The sequence below is a fragment of the Telopea speciosissima genome, chromosome 5 (genome assembly GCF_018873765.1).
Source record: "Telopea speciosissima isolate NSW1024214 ecotype Mountain lineage chromosome 5, Tspe_v1, whole genome shotgun sequence".
NCBI classification, from domain to species: Eukaryota; Viridiplantae; Streptophyta; class Magnoliopsida; order Proteales; family Proteaceae; genus Telopea; species Telopea speciosissima.
In genome coordinates, this window is record NC_057920.1 from 22,601,476 (window position 1) to 22,627,494 (window position 26,019).

General features: G+C 41.3%; 2 protein-coding genes across 3 annotated transcripts; one reads left to right on the forward strand and one right to left on the reverse strand.

The window, feature by feature from the left end:
- The first annotated feature begins 4,397 nt into the window (after window positions 1-4,397).
- LOC122660870 (pentatricopeptide repeat-containing protein At2g17670) lies at window positions 4,398-15,899 on the forward strand. 2 transcript variants are annotated; one of them, XR_006332797.1, is made up of 3 exons: window positions 4,398-5,837; window positions 15,709-15,794; window positions 15,828-15,862. XR_006332797.1 is itself a non-coding variant. In XM_043856120.1 (2 exons), the coding sequence occupies exons 1-2, from the start codon at window positions 4,428-4,430 to the stop codon at window positions 15,721-15,723; spliced, it is 1,425 nt and encodes a 474-aa protein (XP_043712055.1). In that variant the 5' UTR covers window positions 4,398-4,427; the 3' UTR covers window positions 15,724-15,899. The 2 variants fall into 2 exon arrangements, 1 of the variants encoding a protein (XP_043712055.1); XM_043856120.1 differs by having other exon boundaries at window positions 15,709-15,899.
- A 6,566-nt stretch (window positions 15,900-22,465) lies between these two features.
- Window positions 22,466-23,524, reverse strand: LOC122662670. The gene has a single exon (XM_043858370.1). The coding sequence runs from the start codon at window positions 23,503-23,505 to the stop codon at window positions 22,606-22,608; it is 900 nt and encodes a 299-aa protein (XP_043714305.1). The 5' UTR covers window positions 23,506-23,524; the 3' UTR covers window positions 22,466-22,605.
- Between the last annotated feature and the right edge of the window lie 2,495 nt (window positions 23,525-26,019).

Here is a 26,019-nt window from a genome sequence, read left to right on the forward strand (position 1 = left end):
ATCATGGGCATCAACGGGGGAGAGATTTTTTTCATTTCAAGGGGTGGGTGGTCATTTCAAGCGATCCTACGTTTGGGTGAAGGCTGTGTGCAATGTGACAAGGATTTTTTTTCCCAAAATTTTATCATTGCACCCTATTAATTCTCGGTGACTACTATAATACCATTTTAATTATTAAAACTATAAAATGAAGAATTATATGGGCTGTAAATTGATAGAAATATTAGTGTTTAGGCATATCTAGATCCATGGTCGGAGAAGATTGTTTGCATGAACACTCTTCTGTTTATGACAACCCTTGATCTTGTCTACCCTCTTCTCAACTTTAGGTGTTTTTCAATCATGCATCTAATAGCTCAATATTGACAATATATCGATTGAGCGTAGGGACACACCTTACAAAGAAACAAAATATCTCATTTTCTATTGAAGGACGTTAGAATCATCTCTACACATACATACAATTTTCCATACTATTTATTTTTGGTAACAAAATTTCCATACTAATTAAGGTGTATTATATAGGCAATAACCCAACTTATAAACACTTTCCACTATTGGACTTAACTGACTTACTCTAAGAAATCACCACTAGGGGTGCAAGTTTGGCCCTGACGGCCCAAGCCTGCCTTGGGCTGAATAGGGCCAAGGCTGAGATACCCTGGCCTTGAGGGCGGGTCAGGGTTGGGAATTTCTGGTCTCGAGTCAAGACACAGCAGGGCCGGGCCAGGGTTGAAGCCTTAGTCTGAGCCCGGCCTTGCCCAACACAACCTTGTCTTCTTCTTCTTCCTGTTCTTTCTTCTTCTTCTTCCTCCTCTAGAGCTACCTCGATTCAAGTTGTCAGAACTCCAACCAGATCAAAATTTTCTTTTTCTTTCTTTCTTGAGTATATTACTGATGAGCACATTTATGTGTGAAATTTTAGGGCATAAATTATACATTTTACCACATTGAACAGAGTTACTCGGTGCTTTCTTATGCTTTTCAGGGTTTAGGTGAATTCTTGTGAAAATGAAGGAGATGATGCTAAGGAGATGTTTTTAAGCTTTTTAGAAGTGTAAATGGATGCATAGCCCATCGAGTCAGCTTCGCAATGGTTCAAACGGCACTTAATTCCGAGTTGAAACGAATGAGTTATGGCCGTTTTCGTAACAACGCGTGAAAATGGTCTGCAGGGGTTTATTTATAATTATTGACAGTCGGATGGGGATAAAGTGAAGCAGAAGTTCGGATATTAAGAGCCTTAATGCAATTATCAAAAGTTACTTTACTGTACCCGAAAGATTCCATTTGGAAGGCTCTGGACAGTCCAACTTCAACTTGAGATATCTTGGGCTCCCCAACTCCGAATTGGATGAAATTTGGGTCTATTTTGTGTGATTTTTCGCAAGGAACACAATGGTGAGACCTATATAAGCACCCCATGCTCCACGTTTTTTGAAGGACAGAATAGGTATTTTATTTATTCTTGAAGGAATCCTAGTCATCACCCTTACTCTCTCTCTCCTTCAACTTCTCAAGGGCACTTCTGGAACTCTACTTGGGATAGATTTATTTTGAAAGATATTTTCTCATCTATGGAAGGTTGAAAAATCAAAGATGCTTTGATTTTATTCTTGGAGAAGATATCTACAAGAAAGGAAGCACAAGTTAGAATTAGAAATTTACTTTTAAAAAGAAAGTCTATGTAAATAATCTTCTTCTTCTTCTTTTTATTTTTTTCTTTTTTTCTTAGGATTGAGGCATTGTAAAGAGGAAGGAGAAGAGAATATTCTCTTTTCTTAGGGAATATTTCTCCTACACTTCCCCCTTCTCTCTTCTCCTCTCTTCCCTATAAATACCCCTTGCCCTTTGGGTTGTAAGAAATGAGTAGTTTTTAGTTCGGTTTTTAGTTAGTTTCTAGTTCAATTTTAATTCAATTTTTAGTGTAATTTTTATTTCATTCACTTAGTAAAATTTTCTCTTCTTTTCCTATTTTTGGCTTAAGTTCTTAGTTTTGATTTCAAGTTCTTAGTTTTGATTTCATAAGTCTAGTTTAATGGTTGTAATAGTTTTAGTTTAAAACTTCCTAGTCTAAGTTCCTATGTTGATGACAAGACATGGAGATTTAGAAGAGGAAGCCATGGTGAGTTTATTCAAGTATTCAAGCACATCAAGGTATCTCATTCTCTAAACCCTTAATCTCATTCTCCCTTTCCTCTATCTCTCTCTATCCTCTTCTTCTTCTCCCTCTATTTCTTTTATTTTTTTTATATGGTTGTAGTATGTGGATGCACTTTTATTCCCTTATTTCTTTTTATGTGATTATGAAGTGTGGTTGTGTTTTTGTTATTCCTTTCAATTCGCTTTAGTTTGATAGGTTAGATGCTCATGTGTTAGGACGTCAATTTAATCCCTTAATTTTGTTAGATGCTTATGAGTTAGGATGCATTAATTTTCATTAATTTAATTAATTTAATTTAACACTTTAATTTGGTTCACTTTGCATTACTTTTAAGTTAGTTAAATAGAGTGGCACATATCTCCTCGTGTTCGACCCGTAGCTACGATTGACTCGTACGCTTGCGGTATTATTTTAACTCAAACAATTACTTAGACCTGCCCTAACCGTTCTACAATTCAACGAACCTCCCCTGTGATTCTGACAATTACTCAAACCTCCCCTACTTTTAAAACTTGGTTTCACTTAGCACCAGTCCGCTAACGGTGTTAGTAAAAATCCTGTTGTAACCAAAATACCATTACTTATAATGGACCAACATCAACACACCCTTTCCCTTTCTTCTTCTTCCTACAAACCCACCTGCCCCCAACCTCTGCAACCCTATCCACGCAGGCCGCCACCCCCACTCTCCTCTCATTTTTTTTCTTTCTTTTTCCTACAAGCTCACCGGCCCTCATCCCTCTACAATCCTGCAATCTAAACCCTAACCAACAAAACCTACCCATCCACGCAAGCCGCAACCCCACTCTCTTCTTATCCAACAACCGTGGCTCGAAATTTGTGTTCAAGTCAAAGTTTCGAGTGATAAACAAACTCAAATCATGGAAATTGAGCGAACTTGCTGTTTACCTCTTGTTATTGCTTCGATTGAACTTTGGTAAATAGAAACACCTACACCATAACTCTCTTTTGTGTAAACCAATATACATTGATAGAGCACAATCCCAAAAGAATGGCAATAACTTGCACGAGACAGAGTAGAGAGCTACCATTAATATCGCTTTAGCATTTCAGCCTCTTGGCACAGAAGAAATCATAGTTCAAAGAATTGGATTGGAATTGGGGATTCTAATTAATAAGGGTTCCCAAAACTCTTCTTTGAAATGGCCTAGCTCGAATACGTTTTGATCTTCATCTATTTGATTTCAAGGCCATATAGGGTTCAAGTCGGTGAGTAACACCCCGCTCTTGTATATCCTATCGCATTCTAAAACGTTTGGGAGATTGATTTCAAAGGCAAGTTACATTTACAAACTTTGTGTGATTCGAGAAGTTTTTTTTTTAAATAAATCATTTATTTGCAGGTTAGGGCTGAGTTGAGAGGTAGAAGATGACGATGGGATTGAGATTGAGTTAGAGGGCAATAGGGTAACTTCCTAAAGGAAAAATAAGGTACTATGGGAAGGTTTCATTTGTTTTTCAAATTTAACCGTTAACTAACCTTAAAATACTAACGCATTGGATCAAGTGAAACCAAATTTGAAAAGGAGAGGTTTGAGTAATTGTCGGTAACACAAGGGAGGTTTGCTGAATTATCAAAAAGGTTAAGGGAGGTCTAAGTAATTTACTCTTCTTTCTTTCTTTTTTCTTCCCAGCGTAGTTAACCCATGCATCTCCCTTCCCCCTCATGGTCAAGGCCAATCAGGGTCAGCCCCGCCTGACCATGAAGGCAGGTCAGGGTTGGATCGGGCCTGGGCTCAGCTATGGGGACTCAGGGTTGGGCTGGGGTTTTAAAAGGCCCGGCCCAACCCGACCCTATTGGAATCCTTACTCACCACGTTACTAATTCAGGTTACATCAAATATTTTAAGACTGCTAGCCCATTGAAAAAGGGAACCTTACACGTTCTCCACACTGCGAGTGGGGAGGGATCTACACACTTCACCCGACCTCCGACAATCTTACCCTTGCTTTTCTTAAAATATCGGATTTTTTGACCTTTTTACCTTTGATCCGCACCATTACCGATTCAAAATCAGTCAAAATATCGATACGGATCGGCCGGTACAGCGAACCTAAACCGATACCAAAACCTTGGTTTAAATCGTCAGTTCACCACTTTGGTGACAACAAGCAGCACCCGTTGTGACCTAAAAAGGGCTACAAACCATTCGACTTTTAACGGTTTACACCTTAAAAACCTGTAACTGCGCAGAGAATAGGTAGTAGCAGCAGCAGAAGAAAGGAAGAAGAAGAAGAGCCAATGGGAAAGCTCCCTCCCTCATTCCGAAATTCATTTCCGATTACCGCCCTGCTGAAAAATCCTCCCTCTCCTCTTCCCCAACAGTCCCCATCTCTGACTCCGCCTGCTTCTCAGCCCCGCCATGTCCCCTCCTCTAAGAAATCCTCCTCCTCCAAAAGGAAACAACTCAAAACCGATCGAACCTCTGATTCCAATTCCATGGTCTTCAATTCCCCAAGTCTTTCCGACGCCAAAAAGACCTTCAATTCCATCATCGTCTCTTCCCCTGCGCAGCATCTCGATATCCGTTTTCATAATGCAATCCTCCAGTCCTTCTCCCAGGTTTCCACCCCTCAAGATTCTCTCGCCTTCTTTCACCACATGACCAAAACCCACCCCTCCTTCATCCCTAATCGCTCCACCTACAACATCCTTCTCTCCCACTCTTGCAAGTGCCCCTCTGATTCCGACCTCTCCTTACTCCACAATACCCTCGATCTCATGGCCCACAATGGCTTTCCTCCCGACCAGAGCTCCGTCGACCTCGTCGTTCGTTCTCTCTGTTCTGTTGGTCGCGAAGACAAAGCTGTCGAATTAGTCAAGGAATTCTCGCTCAAACACTCTCCACCCGATTCCTTTACCTACAATTTCTTCATTCGGCACCTCTCCAAGACTAGGGTTTTAAGTTCCGTTTACAGTCTCATCGAAGACTTGCAGAATACGGTCAACTTGAAGCCTGACCTCGTCACTTACACCATCTTGATTGATTCGGTTTGTAGAAGTAAGAATCTTCGCGAGGCCACTCGGTTGCTTGGAGTCCTGCGTGAGTCTGGGTTTAAGCCCGATTGTTTCCTTTATAACACCATTATGAAAGGTTACTGTATGTTGGATAGTGGAAACGAGGTGATTGGGGTTTACAAGAAGATGATGGAGGACGGGGTCGAACCTGATCTCGTCACGTATAATACATTGATTTATGGGTTGTCCAAGGCTGGCAGGGTGAGCGAATCTCGTAAATTTCTCCGTGTAATGGCAGAAATGGGGCATTTCCCTGATGCGGTTACCTATACTTCTCTCATGAACGGGATGTGTCGGAAAGGGGACGCATTGGGAGCGCTCGAGCTATTGGAAGAGATGGAGCAGAAGGGTTGCAGTCCCAATTCTTGCACTTATAATACTTTGCTTCACGGGTTGGGTAAATCACGGTTTTTGGACAAAGCTGTGGAGCTGTACGAGATGATGAAGTCGAGCGGGATGAAACTGGAGACGGCTTCTTATGCTACGTTTGTGAGGGCATTGTGTAGGGCTGACAGAGTTGCAGAGGCTTACGGAGTTTTTGATTATGCGGTGGAGAGTAAGAGCTTGACAGATGTTGCGGCATACTCCGCACTGGAGAGTTCTCTCAAGTGGCTAAAGAAAACCAGGGAACAAGTATGTTATATTCTTAGCTGGATTATTTCTTTGTTTTTCAAATGCCACGCTGCATCAAACTCCTTTTTTATTCATGGGCATATTCTCTGCCTTTTCTTTTGCCTATCTACCTCATTATATGTCTGATTTTAATAACTGATGATTTGAGCAGACTGTTGTGCCTGTAATGACTTAATTCTAATGCATTGGTTAGGGTTCCCCACTCGCCCCCCCCCCCTCCCTCCCTCCCTCCCTTTTTGTTGAAGGTCACATATATTCAAACTGTTGATTTTTCGTTTTTTAAACTTATCTAATATGTAAGACTGAGAATGTGGATTTTGCGATCGGTATACTTTATGCTGCTTGCTTGGGTCTTTTGCTGTTCCATATTACAGTGGAGCTGATATTTTTTGTACTTTACTACTGTTGTAGTTATTAGTATCTTTTCTTTTTTCTTTTATTTTTTTTGGGTAAGGATAGACTTTTTTGAGAAGTGGGCTGTGGAGAGGCCGAGACATCCAAATTACAAAGCTCTTAGAGCCAAGGAGTGGATATGGGCCAAGCTGTCTTACATGGGATTGACAGCACCCTCTGGGCTAGGGAGTCAGCCAGTGTGTTAATCTCCCTAGAAATGTGAGAAAAAGAACACCCTACAAAGTAAGTTGCGAGATGACATATGTCTCTAACAATAGGAGAGGTCTCCAAAGAGGATGGCTTAGAGGGGTCCTTGATGTAGGAGATGAGCTCTGAATTATCTGAATCCACCACAATTATGTCAAAGCATTCTGAAATGGCATGTAACAATGCTAGGCGAACTGCTAAAGCTTCCCCTGTAGTGATGTTGCTGAAGTTGTGAGACCACCAACCTGCAGTGTCCCAAGTTATTTCGAATTATAAAACCCAGCCCTCCTTTTGGGGCTCCTTGACCTGTGAAGCATCACAATTTACTTTAAAATGACCGGTTGGGGGGGGGGGGGGGGGGAGGGCACCATCTCTTGATAGTATCATTGATAAAAGGGAGTTCAAAATGGGAAGTACTATGCTGAGATGGATTAGGAGGCCTTCAGACCAGTAGCTTGGATACAGTCAAGGTGGACAGCTTGAGCAGCAGCAGAAACGTCAATAGGACTCCAATTTCTCTGGTTGAATGTAAGGTCATTGCGAGCCAAATGAACCACACGATAAAGGAAATTAGTCCCATAACCTCTCTGTTTCCAGCGTTCGATCCTGTCTGAATTGCCTCCCAAGATTTAATCCATCGGTGGAACTTTGGCTCATTCTCTTGCGGCATAGAGAAGGTCCAGGAACTGCCAAACCAAACCGCGCGCACAAAGGGGCATTGGAGAAGGATATGGTCAATGTTTTCTGCTTGGGCTCCCATCGTTGGCATGATGGATCAATCATAATTTGTCGATGCCTTAGGGCCTCTCCTGTCGCCATAGTTGTCACAGCATCTAGGCAAATGATATAGTTGACTTCTTCTGGTTTATAGCTTGGCCACTAGCCTTATAGAAAAGTCAAGGCAAGCTTTGAGGTTGCACACTGAATTCAGTTTCAACGCTGAATAAAATAAACAATCATCAACAAATAGGAAAACGGGATTTACTTCCATAGTTTAGTTAGAGTCCTATTTTGAGTTTGTTTTCTTTATTATTTCACTTTCTTAGTCAATTTAGGTTACCTTATTAGTCAAGGATAGGGTTATACCTTTCCTTTTTAGTGTCTAAGTCTATTTTTGAGTCTTCTATATAAGTTAGTAAGGGAGGCCAGCATGGTACACGAATTTGATTAATGAAATATTGGCTTTATTAGCCTTTGTTAAAAATCCTGAGATAGGGTGGGTGAGATGCCCAAGGTGAGCTGGGATAGCCATCCCCTTCCCCAACCCCTTCCATCGCTTATTGAACCCAAACCCTAATTTGTTCAAATCGAGTTCAAGAGTGCTATTAGCTGCTGGGATTTCTTGCAATTGATTGTCACATTGATTTCTTGAAGATTATTACATCAAGATCATTATTGCTTCAACAAGTTACAAATTTGTGGGTTTTATTTATTACTTCAACCAAGAAAATTGTTCCCTCATTTGAATTCCCATTGTTCTCTTGTTTCCTTTATTCTTAGTTATTGTTCTCTTGGTTCCTTCATATGATTTGAGTTCTCATTGGTCTCTTGGTTCCCTCATATGATTTTAGTTCGCATTGTTCTCTTGGTTCTCTCATATGATTCCTTGTTTATTGGAGGGTTTCTTATTTGATCTTGTGTGGGATTAGACCTATTCAGGTTCTAGTTTTACATTAGATGCCCGTCTGGGCCGAGAGATTTTAGCGGCCCCATCGAGAAATAGGCTTTCCTAACCTGCTCAAAAGATGGGAAAAGGTAGATGACATCATTAAGCTCATTAGTAACAGAGGGTTGGATCAAATCCATAACATTTTGTAAAGCATCATAGTCTATGTTTTCCGAAGAAAATAGATCATAAAAATGATTATGGAGGGGCTGCTGTACCTCTGTCTCAGATTGTCCACACACTTGTAGGGAGCCTAAGCTTCATAATTTTGTTTGCCTGCCAACGTTGGATTGTCGAAGCGTGGAAAAAACTAGTGTTGAGGTCTCCTTTCAACCAGTCGGTCCTTGATTTTTGTAACCACATAATTTCCTCTTTAGCAAGTTTTTCAGCCAGGAGTTTAGCTATCTCGTTCACCTGATTCTGAGAGTAATCAGATTGTGGAAGGCTTTGCAATTGCTCCAAGTCATTTTTCAGGCGACGAATGTTGGATTGAACATTGCCAAAAAATCCAGGTTCCATTTTTGGAAGACTTCTTTGCAGTTGGCCATCTTCATTTGTATCTGCTCAGCAACTTGATGTAGAGGAAGTATTGGCCCAGTTTCTGGATTCTCTGGACCGACAGAAAGTGACCTGATCTAGTAGAAAATACAGAAACTCCCAGGTCTACTCCGGACGGCGTAAATTTGTCATTTCTCTTCAGATTCGCCATTAAAATATATTTTCGGAAATGGCACACAGAGATCTACATCTGAATGGGGCGTAGCCCAGTTCAGCCAAGGCATCCGTCCGAAAAACCCTTCGTTTTCAAGGCCGTCCGGGACTTCAAAGTTTTGCGCAATTTTTTAATTTTGAATTTTGGCGCACTTTTATTAGTTCGAAATGTATCTTTACCAATTATATAAGGTCTCTTTGGGTTTGTAATGGATCATCTTGAAATCTATTGAAATCAGCCGTTTCGTCTCATTTTGCCTACCTTGAGGATTCGAGGGTCGTTTGTGCCAGAACAATATCTAGCCCATCCATCCTTCTATTGCGTCACTACTTGCCCTTGAGATGGGATAGACCATGCACGGGCATCCATGGTTTTACACTGTGGGTGGCGAAACCACATCGCCTCGAAGCAAAAAGGTTTTGGCCCTTTAAGTCTGCCACCTTCACTATCGACAACTATTGGGTTACGATCTGATCCGACTGCAGGCCGCACAAAAACCGCATCATCCTCGAAAACGGCGTTGCCAAGCTTGATTGGACAAGGCACGATCCAATCGTATGCAGATATTGGCCGGGCCTTTCCTATGGTTGCTCCACGTAAATGTTGGACCTTTAGCCCCTAAGTCCATGAGTCTACAATGGTTAATCATATCTAGAAAATGCTGCGAGTCATGGGATTGTTTATTAACACTCCCTGCCTTTTTGTGCCAGTCAATGTGGGAGTTAAAGTCCCCAAGGCATACCCAATCTTCATCGTGAGAGGTGCCTAAGCTGATCAATTTATCCTAGACTGCTTGTCGATTCGACCAAATGAGGTCCCCATAGACAAGGTTAGGAAAAAGGGAAGGTCTTGGTTTACTGTTGCTGAACAATCTATCACTTTGTTGTCTGAGTATAGGATAGCTATATTGACTCTGGAATGCCAAAGGATGGCCAATCTACCTGTTGTGCCCACTGGATCAAAACAAAACGAAGAAGCCATCTTCAATTTTCTGCAAATCTTCATATCTTAGCCGAGTTGGAGCGAGTGTCTAAGAAATAGAATGTCTGGTTTGTTTGAGTTAGTGAGATTTCAGAGGGAATGAATAGTTAAGGGACTCCCCAACCCTTGATAGTTCCAACTTAAGACTTTAATGAGTCCCCATGGGGCTGATAACCCCCAGCTGCCACAGGGGCTGTTGATAAAAAATGCTCTCTCTTGTTGTGCTTTCCGTGGCCGCTTTACTTTTGTTCAAGAGTAGGAGGGTGACGGGTGACTTTGGGGACTGTAGGTATGTGGTTGGAGAAATAGTGGGGTTAGGTGGGGAAAGTTGTGTACTAGGAGTGGAAATCTGAGGTTCAGGTGTGCAGGGAGGGACTCCAGGTTGGTATATAGAGAGAGGGGTCAGGTAGGTTGAAGGAGTAGTAGCACACTGGTTCGGGTATGGAGAGAGGTGGTGTTGTTTGGATAGTGGGTCGGGTCTTGTGCTATGCCTTGCCCTAGGTTGGAGATAGAAAAGGCTAACAGTTGGAGAAGAAGGGTCAAGAGGGCGTTGGTCACTTCTGGCCGTTGTAGGAGGTGAGGGTGGTTAAGGATCGATGGAATCATTGGATATTGGTTTTGATGGGGGCTCGTGGCATGAGGGTAAAAAGCATAAGGGGGAAAGTGTGTGAGTAGGAGGTGGATGTGTGAAGCTGGCAAGCCATTATGTAGCAGGGGAAATGCCGATTCCATGTACGAGGGCTGGGTATGGTTACCAATCATTGGGTATTGGTAAGAGTGAGAGAGGTGAGGTTGGTTACCTTGGTTGTCTGACGTTCCAGCTGGTACGTGAGAGGTAGTCGCATTAAAGCACGCTTGTACTATAATCGAATCTCCACGTGGCAAGCCATTCTAGGGGTATTCGGGGTCTCTGTTCGTGCTCCGATCATCTTTCCGGGCTCCAGCAGATGCTATGGTCGCAGGTATGTTGCTCGGGCATGGGTTTTGAATCTCCTCTATAGTCATGCTAGTTGCTTGTTCAATCATACAAAAGGGTGGGAGGAACTCCTCAGATCTCAGGGCCAGCTTTGGTATGAGGAAGAAGTGGGCACTTACCTCCAGATGGGTATTCATGGCCTCGATGATGGCTCTGCACTTCTTCGAACTTAACTGCACTTTTCTTTTTCTCATGGGCAATCCTGCTACAGAATTAGCAATACATAGGGAGGTGCTCAAACTTGAGATGAATCGTATGCTAGGAGCTGCTTCGTCTGTGGAGCGGTAGGGATGTTCGGAGACGTTTGTGGATGTCAATGTTGATTCGGACGCGCAGGTACCTGTGGATATCATTGCCTTTATCGGTTGTCCTATCTTAGACACTATCTGCAGAGCGAGACAAAGATCGAAGAGTTCCATCGGAATTCCATGGAGCTGAACCCAAAAGTATGCTCGATTAAAGCTCCAATCTCTGGTTTCTTTTCGCCTTTCAAGAATAATGAGATTGCCGGCAACCGCCCAGGGTCCTTCAATAAGAACATTGATTAGATCAAGTTCATGGTGGAAGAAAAATAGATGTGTTCTCTGTATGGGGGTAGGCTTCCACCACTTCTTTGGTGTTCCAGACTTTGATCAGACCCTCAGTAACTGCCTGTGGCCTGTACCGTTTGCCCTCCATGATATGGCCAATGAGTGTATTATTCCAGTTTTGAGCTAATCTGTCCTCTGTATTGTCATCCATGACGAAGGCTTCGTCATCAGAAGAATGGGGTGATTGTAGCGGTGGTTCGTTGTTTGGGGTATCTGGTGGTGCTAAGAGGGGAGGTGGGATATGATCCATGGGATAGGAAGACAGACTCGCCAGGGGAGTGAGCAGAAAAGGCAGGTCAGGCAAGGTTGGGAGATGGAGGGAGATAGTAATAAGGTCTCAGTGGAGGTAAAGGAGAGAGGAAAAGATCGCCAGCAAAAATCAGTGGAGGTCTACACGCACTAAGTCGGAGGGCTACTCGCACTACAGCGGAATGACTTAGAGAGACGAAGAAGTTGGTTGTCCAATCTAAAACCTTAAGGCATTAGGTGGAGATGACCCAAAAATTTATTCAGCGCAATTGAAGTTTGTTAAGTGGGAAATAAAGCTTTGTATCTTTTCTTTGTTAGTGAACCTTTTGTTTGTGAAACGCATGACTCATCTCATTTTCTGTGATGCAAGCTGCTTATTAGATATTGTTAGGTGTATCTTATGTTGAGGACTCACTAATAACTGGGTTCTATAATCTATTGGCATTACAGCTCAAACCATACAGAAGCTGTGACATGGTGGTGATCCATGGGTTAACAATTTCAGTTGGCACCTATGAAGAAGCCAACATCATTTTAATATGATGTTGGGAATCTTAGTTACTAATTAGAATATCAACATGCAGAACTCCCCATCCACCCATGCTTCGAGATTTCGGTCGAAATGATTGAAATCTTGTGAATTATTAGGTTCTGACTTTGGTTGTAACGAAACTGCAAGCAACTGTATAGGAATGCAATGTTTGGATTGAAACTTTTAAAAGTTTCGGTCGAAATTTTGTACTGTTTTGGCATGTCGGTTTCGTACTGCTGAAATGGTGCATTCATTTGATTTAGATACCAAATCTTGGTTGAAATGGGTCACTGTTTCAACCCATTTCGTCATATTTCGACCGACACCTGCGAATTTGACTCCAATCCCTTGCTTGAATTTTTTGGCCCTTCCACTTGCAAATCTTGGTGGAATAACGTGTTGGAGACTTATGCAACACATCTACAGCGACGATTTGTTGCATTTGAGCTAGATTTCTTGAAGATTCACAGTTTCAGGTATACCCTTTTTTCCCAAAGTTATTTTTGCAAAAAATAGGGTAAAAAAAAAGTGGTTAGGCTTCAACTTTTTATATGTTAGATATATTAAGCCAATCTACGACTTCATGGAGTCAGATTTTAGTTTTAATTATTTTTTTATTTTCTAATTTAAAGTTTGATTTTCTTGCAACAAATTTTTGAAAAAAAATAGGGTTAATACTACTAGTTGACTGTTTATTTATGAATTATAGTTTTAACACTTGTACGTGTATGGTATTCTTGTAGTTGTAAGTTGTAACATACTAAAATGTTTTCATTTAATAATAGTTAAATGATATTGCTCTATTTGTAAATTGCAATTGCATAATTTAGTTGTTTTCATTTATTTTTGTATGTTATAGTATTAAATGATGTGTAGCATAGACTATATATTTGAGAAACATACAGCCAAGGCACGCCACGCCGTACTCTGCCAACCTTAGGGTGTGAAACTAAACTAATATTTTGAGTGTGTTTTTTAACAATTTAAAGGTTCCATTGTATTTAGGGAATGCTTAATTAGGGTCTCTATGAAGTTTCAGATCAAAATATAGCCATTCAACCACCGAAATGGTGAAACGGAACCAACCACTGAAATGTGCAAGGTTTCAATCAAAATTCGGTGGTTTCGCAAAATATTTTGGTTTGGCCGATACCAACTTCTTGAACCTTGCATCTCCAGACCCTGCCCCCCGGGTTCAGGTATATGAATAAGAAAAAGAAACTAAACTTTATTGCGTTTTGATTAAAGATCCTTTGGAAAAGTAGGTCTTTAATACATATTTAATCCCACACTTGTTTCATATCTCTATTGGCACAAAAGTAGGGATATTGGATGGACATCCAATTACATGATTTAGTTGACCTTGATTAGTCTGGATTAGGCTGCAACTTGGGCAGCAGATGGATCAGTCACGATAGAAGGCTCATGGTGAGATGTAGAGCTAGTAAGAACTAAGAAGGGATCTCCAGGGTGGTCTTTACTCTTTATTGACCTGTAGAAAGCCTATGACAGAGTCCCTAGAGATTTAATTCGGTATGTTCTTGTGAAGAGAGGGGTGTCGAGTAAATATATAGATGTAATTAAAGATATGTATGAGACTTATCATAAAAAAACAAATGCTCTATCCAGGGCAAGGAATTCCCAATTACGGTTGGGTTACATCAAGGATCAGCCCTAAGCCCTTATTTGTCTGCACGGATGAATTAACAAAGAACATCCAAGACGAGATATTGTGGTGTATGCTCTTCGCCAATCCTTCAATATAAATCAGTTTTAAGCAATCTTGGATTTGTTTGAAAGTTTTGTTGGAAAGCTTTGCAACAAATCCAAGATTGCTTAAATCTGATTTATATTGAAGGAGTTATGTTCCAATCAAACTTAATTTGGTTTGCGCAAATGCTGTTTAAAATCGCTCTAAATGGAAATAATTTTTTAGACATCAAAACAAATGAATATTTTACCGCTCTTTTGGTTTTTAGCAATGTTTTATCATATTAAGATTTATGGAGTTTTTAGATTTGAGAAAAAAAACTCAGCATTTGAAAGTTAAAAATTGCACCTACCTCCGAAAATCCAATTATTGTTCTTGAACTGAGGGGGTTGACTTTTGTCCTTTTAGAATTTGATTTTTCTAACTATTTTTATTGGATTCAAATAGGGGGGTATTTGCTTATTTATGAATAATATCTTAAGTAAATGAAAATCATTTACTTAAATGATATTTGGTATAAATAAGTGCTTGTCCTGGTTTCAAGCCAGGTTTCCTCAAGTTTGGATGGGAATAAGTGAATTTATATAGGTGTTCAGATCGAAACTTGCGAAATTACCGAAATATGGTCGAAACCAGTTGAAACTTGGTATTTTAAATTCCCCTAGGTTTTCGTCTCAGTCAGCTGTGATACCGAGATTTAGTTCCATGATCTCAGTTTAGTGCTAAATCTTCTGTTTTGAATCCCTAGAAAATCCTGATTGGTTATGCAGATTTTTGGTTTCCTATTGAAGTTGGATTATTATAACTCCAGATCCAACCATCAAAATTGGACCAAACCTTGTAAGTCTTATCTCCTTGTTAAAGTGACCTTTGATTACAGTTTCAGTCCCATCAGAACTATTCTGCTCAAGTTTCTAATTTTCTGGTTCTAATTCTTATTTCCTGTGATCCTTTTGAGCTAATCTCCCAGTGGTTTTCCCTGGTTTGGTATTAGTCTTAGAAGGCATATTTTGTAAGATATCTGTCTGTGTCACCAGCTACAAAGATGAGCTTCATATTTGGAGTTTGGTGCAATAAGCTAAAAGTTTCTGTTTTCCTAGAATGAAGTTGAATATGTTCTAGTGACCTTTAGTTTGTAGTTTTGTTGCTTGGGGAGCATGCTTGTGCTATTTTAGCTCCATGGCTCCACCTGCGTCCACTATGTTGACAAACCAACTGTAAATTTTTGGGGCTTGCATGACAGATTGTCAACAACCGATCATGTAATATGAGGAACTACGGATGAGAGATGGCAGGTGTCTAGATGTTAGGCTCCATCAGTTGTTGTTTCCTGCCCCTGAGATTTCAGTCTTAGGACTTTTTTATTGTAGAATTATATTAAAAAAATTCATTTATCCTTTCAGTGCAATTAACAAGCCAAGTAGTGATTTTTTGTCTTGGTGATCTCTCAACATGTGGGAGTGGTGGCGAGCCCTGCTTCCATCCTGAGATACTCTGATATCTCAGTTATCCAGGCCATACTGGATAGTATAGCTAAGCGTTGTATTCATGCTTCATAACTTCATTTATTTATATATTACTTTGATGTGATGATTCTGGAAGCAAACTCCTCTCTTTTGCTCAATGTTGCTAGTTTTATACTCTTCCAACTTTTGGGTGAACTTTTTTTTCATTTTGCAGTGTATATTATTATGATGGATCTTTTAGCTGGAATTATGACAATATTACCTTTTCCATTTTATTGCTACAACAGGATGACACCCTCATACCAAGTCAAAGTTCTTTTACCTTCCCCGTTGAAAAAAAAATGGAATAGGTCCATGTTTAGCTGACATTTATCTATAACTTGTGCAGAGGACAGAGTTGTAAGTCCAGTCACAGTTAGACATGCTGAATGTATTTCGGCATCAGCTGTTTGTTTTTGAACGTTCCACCAGCTTCCCCTCGCTCATTGCAATCATCAAACTGTAGACCTACCATCTGGGGTGGATATGCTGCTGCAGGGTAATATGCCTCCTTGCTTGGAAGCTTCAGTAAGCACCTAACAACGTTTGTTTGAAGGCTTAATGGAATTTTTTTCCCCGGCTGAACAGAGAATTTATTGTCCAGCTCTCAAGGGGTATGAGGAAGGCCTGGTACTTGTTCTCCACAAAAGCTATGATCATGCTTTGCAGCATCAGAAGCCATTTTTCAGAGTTCTGTTGAGTAATCCATTTCTGAGGTTAGCCCCTTGGTAGCGTTCATCATGTAGTTTATCTATTATAGATATAATCAGGTTGGAAAGTGCAACGAATTAACTAATAGTTTCATGACTTATTGAATATTTACCAAATAAAAAATAAACAATCATGGCTGATTGAAGTACAGGCGAACAATTACAAACATCCTTTCAGTCACTCCAAGTTGGATCTCAGTCATGGTTTTCATTCTGACTATATAAATTGTAAAAATACTAGAAATATGAAAATGTCACAGTTGTCTGCCTGAGCTTCGGGCATGGGTTCTCCTTGATTATAGGGTGATGTATTTTCCAGACAAAGGTGCTGGTTGGTGTACCAGCGTTTGTAATTCCTTGTCTTTGGTTTTTTGCCATGTTTTTATTTCTGGGATAAAGAAGGTTAACTGGTCGTGTGGTTACTGCACTCAGACACAGGAGCACGCTAAAAGATCGTTTAGTCCCCAGTGAAATCGTAAATCTCATCCAAACCAATGCCTTTGTGGGTACTCTCATTGGCCCCCATTCTGGTGCAGAGGCTACATAACCAGATAGCGATCTTCTCTCTCCCCCCCTCCTTCCTTTTTCTTTTATTTATTTTTTCTATTTTTTGGGTGCAAGTGGTTTTCCCTTTATTTTTCGGTACTTCAATTGTACCTCAACTACGCGAAGGTGCATGAGCAAGTGCTGGGTTTCCTTGAGATTCTTGGGTTTAGCTGCCTTAGAAAGTCGGATTTGGGTCCTCTGTAGGGCAATCGGGTTTGTAGTGCACCATCCGACGGCCTACAGGGCTCGGGTACGCAGCCCAACACACAGATGGGGTGTTGGGCTGCGTGCCCAAGTACTGTGGGGAGTTGGATATGTGCTACACTCCCTGTCGCGCTACAGAAAAGCCCAACGCTAGAAAGTCCACGTTTGCGTTTTCTTCATTACCGTTCATTTCTCTGCCTCTCCGCATGTTGTCGGTGACTTCTGTTCCCATTTCCGACATGAAGGATTCCTTGTGTGCAGTGTTTTTCTCAGTGACGATCTTGCTGTCATGGTGGCTTTACGCTTGATGATAAAGAGTCAGTGTCCAACTCCACTGTGAAGTCTGAACTGATTCAACCGAAGGTCAAGTGTGTGTTTGGTTGCGATCCTCACAGGTGTTTGATTGAAAGAAAAGAGAAAGGGATGGGGGGATTCACCTTTATCTAGTTGGGCTGCAAAGTTGGTATATTGAAAGTAAAGAAAAAGAACATGTAATACCCCTAATATCTAAACAATACTATAACTAGACAACAGTTCAATATGCAAAAAATTACGAAAACGTCGTTACCCATATGAATATTGACATACTGACATAAAAATATGAAAATTAGATCTTAAACATATGCTGGAATTATACAACATGATAAACGTGGAATAAACATGAAATGACGAAAAACCAATGGTGAAAACTATGAAAACACGATGAGACAATGGAAAACATCAGAGAAACATCATCAAAACTTATTTTAGGTACGAGGGAAAATACGTGAGGCTAGGGCTACAACAGGGTTGGGATGGGGCGGGCATTTAAAAACCCAGCCCAACCCTAAGTCCCCTTAGCTGGGCCCAGGCCCGGCCCGACGTTGACTCAGGGCCTGGAAAATCCAATCCTTACCCACCCTCAGTGTTAAACCCGTGTCCAAAACCCGGTTTAAAATCCGGTCTAATTTTTCGGTTTGATTTGAACCTTGTGTGTAGAAGCAGGGGTGGAATACGCTAGAGACTTGTGGGCCATGATACTCGGGTCATCACACAAGATTGTCCACCATATCACAGGGAAGGCTGTCGAGGATAGGATAATCGACAGAGACTGGGGGAAATTCGTCAATGAAGGAGCATTCTACGAATACCCTCTTGCGGACCAAGGCCCGCACCGGTTTCCTCTACCACTTATAAATGACTGGGGGTAAGCCATTGTTCACATATTTAATTGCTTAATCATGATCGGTAACATATAAATATTCATCTGGGCTTAGGACCCTAGGAATTCCGTCCTTATAATTAGAATCTGGGCCATGGGCCTAAATGGGTCAAAGGGCCCAATGACTTAACCTAGGACCTAAGGTTAAGGCCTAACCAAACAAGTCCTAGTCAAATAGTCCTAAGGATCTAAGACCTAACCAAACATGCCCTAATGGTTATATGGAGTAAATAGGGGCAAAGCCACTATTCACTTCACTCTCTAAAAACCCTAAATCGATTGAGAAGAGAGTGGGGAAAGGAAAATAGAAGGAGAAGTGAAGAAGAGGAAGAGAAGAAGAAGGAAGGAGGTGGAAGAGTGGAGCTCAGACCTAAGCCCCAAGCTCCGCCCTCCTACTTGGTAAGCCTTCTTCCCCATCACTCTCCCTCTCTCATTCCCTAATTTGTAGTGCTAGGGTTTGGATCGATTGAGCATGCCATGAATGCTCCGCCTACCTAATGGGGAGGTCATTAATGGCTGACCTTAGTAACTTGTTTATGAGGGTACTTAACCTACCTAGCTACCATGAACTCCTTTACCCCTCTCCATTTAATGGTCTTAAGTTGAGGTCTTACCTCCATTTCATGGGGTTCACCAACCTCTATGGCAAACCATAAATTTGAGGCTTAGATGCTATCAAATGGTGTTGGTTTTGAATAGGGGTGTCAATACCCAACCCGGACCGATGAAACCAGCCCGAACGAGCCCGGACCACACTGGATCGAACTCTTAATGGTTCGGGTTCGGTTTGTGGATCCAGAGAGGCAAACGGTTTGGTTTGGTTTGGGCTAGCCCGATGGTGCACCGATAGCCCAAACCGTTAGGCCCGAACCCAAACCGAACCGACCTAACTCGATAAATGAGTAAATCAGTAAATGCCTAATGCCCCATTGCCCCCTAAATGTGTTGTGATAGTTTCTCACTTTATCTCATATCCTTTGTTAGTGATTATCCAACCAATTGTATCCATAGGCCATAGGACATAGGATACAAAGATGCATTGTATTTGAAATATTTTATGTACTTAAAAGAGAAAGAGAAGAAAAATTAGCACTAACCGGACCTTACTAGTTATATAAAACCGGTACCAAACCGAATCCAAACCGATATCAACCCGTTATCATAAACCGAAACCGACACGAAACCGAACATTTCTTAATGGTTTTGTTTCGGTTTCTATAAAAGTCACACTGAAACCGAAAAGCCCGAACCAGCCCGTTGACACCCCTAGTTTTGAACCGTGCAAACCCCAATGCTCATCCCCATGAGTTTCCCTTCTCATATGTGTCTTAATGAAGAAACCCATATAATCATTGGGTTTATGAACCCAAGTTGTTGGAGTGCATTAGCACTTAGATTAGGGTAGTACACATGACTAGGAGGCCTTAAAATACCCTTAGGTATACCCCTTCAAAGCCCAAAACCAATCTCAAATTGGTGTTGACAGCAGGACCGATAGGAACCAAATTAGGGGACCGGCAGGAAGCAATCTGGGTTGCTTCTGCCAGTGGACCCCAGACCTTTCTACTGGTTGGCTACTGCCAAGGACCGGCATGAAGGACAGGCAGAAGCCTCCTGTCGGTGGACCTTTTCCAACCCATTGTGACCTCTTTATGGGGCCCCTCCCTTGTTGACTTAATCACCAACCTAACCACACATCATACACATATCCTAGGTTAACTCACCCTTTTCGGGGGCGTACTTGTACGCAGGACGAAGACTTTGGATTGGATCGCTAACTCGTGAACCAAAGTGAGTGAGTTAGGCAATCGACTTATTTTATGGATTATTTTTAAATGTGTCCTTGTGATTGCTAGTCATGCATGTATGTGACAGTATGAAAGTATGTAAGGATATGCATCTAGGAAAATGTGTTTATGACTACATGCTTGCTGTGAATTCACATTCTTGCTTTGCGATATTATCGTTCATGATTCTGATATGCAAATGCGATGGGAATTGGTGATGGGATCTGTGTGTCGGTCGGTGTTGGACCTGGGTTGCCACACAGAGAAACAAATCATGGCATGTAGAGCTAGGGTTTGGAAATGGGATTCAGGTGCCGGTTGGTGCTAGACCTGGGATCTCCGTACCCACTGTTGCATTAGATTTCTACTACATTAGGTGGGAAACGGGATGGTGACCGGTCGACCCCATCGGCATTCACATTCCGTACTTGGTATGTGTATGTATATGCTAGAGGGGGTGAGAGGATAGACGACCGACCGTCTTTCGATATCTGTGGACTCGACCTCTGGCTTATGCATGTACGTACCCTACTCATACAATAGATATATGCCGGTTAGTATAACACTATACCTAGTATTATGACCCTTACCTACAGGGGTTTAAGTGTCGGTAAAACCCATGGGTCCCAACTGTTATTCGAGGGTACAACTCACTGGGAAGTTCAGGTGCCGACCGTCTTTCGGGCCGAATGCCAAGATAGGGTTTGACAAGGTGGTTTGCGTACATATTCTTGGAGGAGTCCTGTACAGCAAGCTCCCATCGCAACTCGGGTTTATCATTGCCGGGATACCATCTATTATGGTATCGACACTGGGGATGCTACCTAGGGCATTACAATAGTACTTTACCTGACTTAGTCTGTGTTGTTAGGTGGATAATAATAAATTAAACATCATCATGCATTCATGTAGCATGATTGTAATCTGTATATGATGAGAGGTTTACCGTGGTGGTATGGGACGCCTTGGTATCCGTTTATCAAGTATAGGTTGCAGTCAACATCATTCATCTTTTATGTGATTGCTTGTGTGGTCTAACTGCTCATTGGGCTCAGTGGAGCTCAGTCCTCGAAGAAAACACTTTTTCAGACGATGCAAGTACACTTAACTCGGATGACATGGAGTACGAGACTCCCGAGGCTGTCTATGAGGATTGGACTCCGAAGCTCAAAGAGCATGGACTGGGGTGCTACTATGAGATGTGTTCCTTGGGGGAGTAGTGATTCGTGGCTGGGTGGCCAACTTTTGATACACATTGATAATTTACTTTTTGATTCAATAATGTATTCTTTTGTTTCCTGTCATGAGGTATGTATTGTATAAACTAAATGTAAAATACATAGGTCCTAACAGGAAAGGTTTTACATTTCGGGAAGGTTGTACAAACATTATTGAACACTGTTATTTATATGCTACAATGTAGTTTCCACCGACTCTGATGGCATTTATGTTAATATTTTCCTTATTGATCTATTATTTGTCGTTGTGAATGAGTTAGTCTTTGATACTGCATCAGTGATCCTGGTGGTTGTAAAGCGTATTTATACATTTTGATTACCCTTTCCCGTTGTTCAAGGAGAGGGTGTAACACTCAGTGTCAGGTCAGGCTGAACCTGATTGACCCTGATCATGGAGTGGGGAAAGGGAGAGATGATGGACTGGACTGAGTTGGGGTTGTTGAGAAAAAATTATCAATTTTACATAAAATAACACTATAATAAAATATATTATCACTTATTATCTTCATATAATATATCATATAACATAATATGTGTGACATTTAAAGTTTATAATATATATAGTATATCAATATATATATTTTATTGTATAACTTAAAACAGGGTCGGGCTTGGGCTGGACCGGGCTCAACTCGAGGCCTCAACCCTGGCCTGACCAACTCTGACTCAGGGGTCAGAAATTTCCAACCCTGACTTGCCCTCAGGGCCAAGTATCTCAGTCAGGCCCTGTTCGGGCTCAGGGCGGGTCAGGGCAGGTTCGAGCCGACAAGGCCAAACTTGTACCCCTACCTGTGGGGATTGCCCCTCGATTGACAATTGGCGTCATAAGAGTGGGTGATAGAAATTCTTTAGGAGCGCCACCTAAATAAGAGTCTAGGACTCGTAAAGGTCTCCCCCTCCCCTTTTCTAGGGAGGAAGGTCCGGGTTACACAAGGCAGAGATGTAAACGAATAGTCGAAAATCTGAATCCGATCCGCATTTAATCCGTTTAGAGGTATACGTATTCGGCTAGGGAATATCCGGCTCCGATCACATCCGATCCGTATCCAATCCGAATCCAATCCGCATCTGAAACAGTTATTGGCCCCTTTGGGCATTCTCCTAAAATAGAAAAAAAATTTATCGGCATCATAGGTGCCCTCTACAATCTCCCAACATCGTCTGAAGAATGCTTTCGCGAACCCATCCAGTCCAGGCGAGCTGTCTAGATCTAAATCCCAAATAGCCTGTTTAATCTCCTTCAAGACGGAGAGGCTTCAAGGCCTAAGGTATTATTCTTTTGCAATTAGCAAATAGCTAACAATGTTAGGAAGAAAACCTGGAACTTTGTAACCAATCATGAAACAACAATGAAAACCAAAAAGCCAAAACAAAGCTTGTTGAGTGAAAGATATAGAACTGAGATTGCATTGTTTTATAATTCTGCACCATATATACAGTTTGATTTGAAGTACATACAAGAAGGTTTTTAAAAGTAAAACCCATAAGCAGATCCTTTAAAAGGGGGACTCTGGATGGGTGGGTTTGAAAGTATTAAACAAAAATTGGCTAATAGGATCTCTATGGTGTTAGGATGTTAAGGAGAGACACTCTTGTTTGGATCAAGCGCCTAAACATGCACTCCAAACCACCCTCAAGACCCTCAATGCCTACTTCCAAGGCCTCTAATCTTCTTTGTGCCACTTGAATTTGCACCCTCTCCACATCCACATCTTTGCTTGAATTTTGTTTGAATAAATGTCTGAGTGAAGCATCGACACTCTCCACCTCATTAGCTTTCTCTTCTTCACATGTCACTGCCACCTTTTTCATCATTAATTTCGAAACCACTGACCAACCACTGGATGACTTGGATTTCGATCCTGAAGCTGAAACGAATGACAATAGAAGCTTGAAGATGGAAATGGTAACAGAGCATACTTCTCTTAGCAATCTAGCAAGAACTGCTTGATTTTGATCTAGACCCATTAAAGGAGAAGACCCAAGTTTGCCTTCCATTCGCTTCAGTGCTTCAAGTCCCTTCAAAATTTCCTTCTTGGCCTTCTTTCTAGCTGAGATATAAGCACCAATACTGCTTTCCATGCTTGAGTTTTTGCCTCTTCGTCTACGGAGATCAGATTGAAGGTCACGAACACGTTCCTTCATATTTGACAAGAGATCTCTGGTGGTGCCACAGAGGTCCAACAATCGAACAGACCCATCCAACACTTCGCCCACCCATTTCTCTTGCTGATGCTGAACGAGGGCTTGTTGGGTTAACGGCAAACGAAGGAGATCGTCTACATTTTCGTATAACTCTCCAAGCCCAAACAGACCAGCACGGATTGTGTCTGCCCTGTATGATGATGCTGATAATGCCTCTGAAAACTTTAGCTTGCTAAGCTCTTCATCGATTCCGAGAGTATAAGAATGTAATCTGCAAGGCAAGCTAATGGATCGAACATGGTAACGACTTTCCATTTTTGCTCTCTGTTAATTTTCTGTTAAACTCAGATGTACTCTTGAACACATCAATCTGGGTATATATATAGCACCACAGAAGGTTCAGATGGAGGTAATGGGAGGAAGAGGAGACAAGAAGAATCTGGGCTACCCAGGCTTAATGTGATAAGCATGTGATTTGGTGATGGCTCTTCCTTTGTAGTCGGTTCTGATGTCACATTTCGAGGTAGCAAACTCTATAACCTAAGTGTTTGATACAATGCATCTCTTTTTTAAGTTTAAATCATTTGTCCAAGATGTATATTATGAGTTGGTAATGGTGTCATCTTCTTAATTGGAGTGTCTCCCCTGCACATCACCGTCACTGGCACCGCCAGCGCACTATATTACAGATGAGACCCGTGTGCATCAATTAGGATAGAGGATTTCCGTGTTTGTCTCACTTAATCCAATGGAAACTTGATCCCCCTATATAATATTAACCTTACAGAACTCAAATGTCTTCGGAGGGAGGAATAGTGGAGTATTAAAGAGATGAAGAAATATCGAGATTGATGCATGCACGAGTGGCTTGTTATTAACTTGTCGCTGTTCTTGCACCATCAAGCCCTACATCAAGATTAAGATAAGAGTGGACTTTAATTATCATCATTATTCAATAATCGGAGTTGTTAAATAAATTATGGGAGAGGGTTTAGATTCTTGACGTGTGGTATTGTTTGGTCCACTTTTATTCTATTTTTTCTTGAAGCTTGTAATTCAGAATCCATGTGTGCTACATGGATTCAGAATCCAGTGCTAGGTGGAGATGTCGACACCTAGCCGCTCGGACATCCAACGGTTCGAGTTCATTAACATCTACCGTTGGATGTCCAAGTTGCCAACTGTCAACATCTCCACCTGGTATTGCTGCACTGCACACTTTTCGGAATTGGAGAAGATTATTATCATAAAGAATAAGATACGAGTAGACTTTTACTATCATCATTAAATAATCAAAGTTGTTAAATAAATTATGGGAAAGGGTTCATAGATGAGCAAACCAATGAAGTGGAACAAAATGGTATCATATGCATGTTCGAGAGTAATAAGATCATTTCATGTGAGTAGGAGAGAGATACACATAGAACTACAGAAGTGTTAACGTACCCTAGCTTTGTGGCTCAAAAGAACTCTATTGGGGAGCATGCACACTGTATCCAAACACAAAGGAGAGGGGGCAAAATGACTGTCTATCTCTCTCTTCCTATATGAAATGACTTCAGTGCCCTCCAATGTACGATGCTATTTCATCGCGCACCTCATTGTACTTGTGCACTCTCATATGCCGCTTTCTCACAGAATTCTCTCCTAATTATATATTTGGAATGTGATTCCTACTTTTCTTAATGTGACAGGTGGTGCTATCTCATCCAAGTAGTGGATGCAATCACATAAAGAACCTCATTTTTGGTACGGGTATGTATATTAGCTCGTCTCCCGGGAGCCCAGCATGCCCAGGGTTCTACCAGCCGTTGGGCTGTGTCGCACACATCTCTAGGCATGTACCATGATGTGTACCACCACTGGATGTCCCCTGGGCACTGGGCTCCCGGAAGACGATCCTGATCCGTAATTTTCTACTGTACCGTCTCCTCTGCACTTTGACATTTTCCTAATAGATGATTTGGGTTAGTTGAAACTAATATGTCGATTAGGTTAGATGTTTAGCACCAATTGCATTAAAATACCAAACAGTCCTTAATGTTTTTATGATTGAAAAAGTACTCTGCACACCGTACAGTAACTTAATTCTAGAAGCTACCATGTGGAGCACTGATCATTCAGCAGTTTTAATTTTTTGATTCCTTATGGCTTGTTTTTTAAAAATATAAAAAAAATAAAAAAGATTCCTTGTGTTGGTCACACATAAAATTTTACAAGTCATCTTGCAAATGGGTCGAATATAGAGTCATATAATTTTTGTTTTGGTAGACATATGGAGTCATATAATTGGATCTATATTTATATCTCACTCCATATATATTCATATCATCAGTTTATTAATTTATTTAAAAATTGGATCGAATATTTCTTCGTTTACTGCACCCCGGTTTGCATATTAATTTCTTAATCAAGAGCTACTAGTTTAATTAAAGAAAGAGCAAGCCTGGCCAGGCCAGTTTTTGTCGCGTCTAGTGGTATGATATATATGATCACAACTGCATTTAGAGAGTTCGGGTAAAGCTAAAAAGTTTGGATACAACCAGATCTAAGTGTTGGCTAGGCAAGCGTCCTGTAGTAAGATGAGTAATTATGAACCTTGTACTTTTACCAAAAAAAAAAAAAGAACCTTGTAGACCATCCCCACGGGGGTGATGAAAAGAGGATCCCAATTGGTAGAAAAAAAAACTCACAACCCCTTGGGGTTATCCTGCACTTGCATAGAACCATTGGATGGAAGTGAAGGCCGGATCATATATGAATCATATAGAGTCGTGCCCATCCAATGGTTTGGTGTATGATTGTGTACCATGGATTCATCGACTGTGC

What these genes read in the sequence shown, in the direction of transcription:
- LOC122660870 (XM_043856120.1), top strand. Translation starts at nt 4,428, where the DNA reads ATGGGAAAGCTCCCTCCCTCATTCCGAAATTCATTTCCGATTACCGCC.
- LOC122662670 (XM_043858370.1), bottom strand. Translation starts at nt 23,505, where the DNA reads ATGGAAAGTCGTTACCATGTTCGATCCATTAGCTTGCCTTGCAGATTA.